The sequence below is a fragment of the Frankliniella occidentalis genome, unplaced genomic scaffold (genome assembly GCF_000697945.3).
Source record: "Frankliniella occidentalis isolate FOCC.00 unplaced genomic scaffold, Focc_3.1 Scaffold5, whole genome shotgun sequence".
NCBI lineage: Eukaryota > Metazoa > Arthropoda > Insecta > Thysanoptera > Thripidae > Frankliniella > Frankliniella occidentalis.
The window spans coordinates 2,806,891-2,807,525 of record NW_026267135.1 but is presented as its reverse complement, the minus strand read 5'-3'; the positions used below and the strand labels follow the sequence as shown (position 1 = coordinate 2,807,525).

At 43.5% G+C, this 635-nt stretch overlaps 2 protein-coding genes across 2 annotated transcripts in view; both read left to right on the top strand.

Annotated features, from left to right (window-relative positions):
* LOC113217298 (voltage-dependent L-type calcium channel subunit beta-2) overlaps window positions 1-635 on the top strand; it is a gene marked incomplete at its 3' end in the record, with an annotated part of 216,693 nt that overhangs the window by 190,648 nt on the left and 25,410 nt on the right. The window contains 1 exon segment of the mRNA XM_052269453.1: window positions 302-364.
* Window positions 1-635, top strand: part of LOC113217319 (zinc finger protein 26-like) — a 145,203-nt gene that overhangs the window by 143,933 nt on the left and 635 nt on the right. The window contains exon 2 of the mRNA XM_052270079.1: window positions 302-364. Within this exon, the coding sequence (XP_052126039.1) occupies window positions 302-364 (63 nt within the window). The remainder of the gene's footprint in view (window positions 1-301; window positions 365-635) is intronic.

The following is a 635-nucleotide window of genomic DNA, read 5'->3' as shown; positions in this document are numbered from 1 at the left end:
TTTATTGTTATTATTCTCATTACAGCGTGCGGTTTTTTAAAGGAATAATTGCGTGTTTATTTTATTTTATAGTATGCCATGCATGAAAAAAATTAAACCAGAATAATCTTGTATCCAACCACCCTCTTTTGAATTGTTAAATGTACGAAAATATAGAGACTGTTGGCTGAGAGAAAATGATACTCTGAGTTGCTTGCCGAAACAAACGTCCCGGATGTTGCTGTTTTTTTCCCTATATGGCGCCTTTCACGATGCTCTCGATGACCTTTGCTCTGACGCACTGTTTCTCTTTTGCCTCCAGGTCGGCTCGCTGTTGGCTGAGCCCGTGACCCCCCATCGGATCATCTTCTGCCGCAAACTGCAAGTACGTTGAGTTTTTGATGGGTGGGATAAAGAAAACATCACCCGACGGATACGATATCATCACACATCAAAAAAGCATGCCAACTTAAATTATAGAGACATTTCGATGCGATGTTAACCCATTTAAATGTGTATAGAGACCGTCGATTTTTTCCTCTATAGGGAAGCCGATGGGGTGTGGAAGAACGCACGCATGCAATCCTCATTTGTTGTTTGACTGCAGTATTGGTGTGCTGCGTTGCGCCGTGCACCGACGACCCCAACAGGGGGGG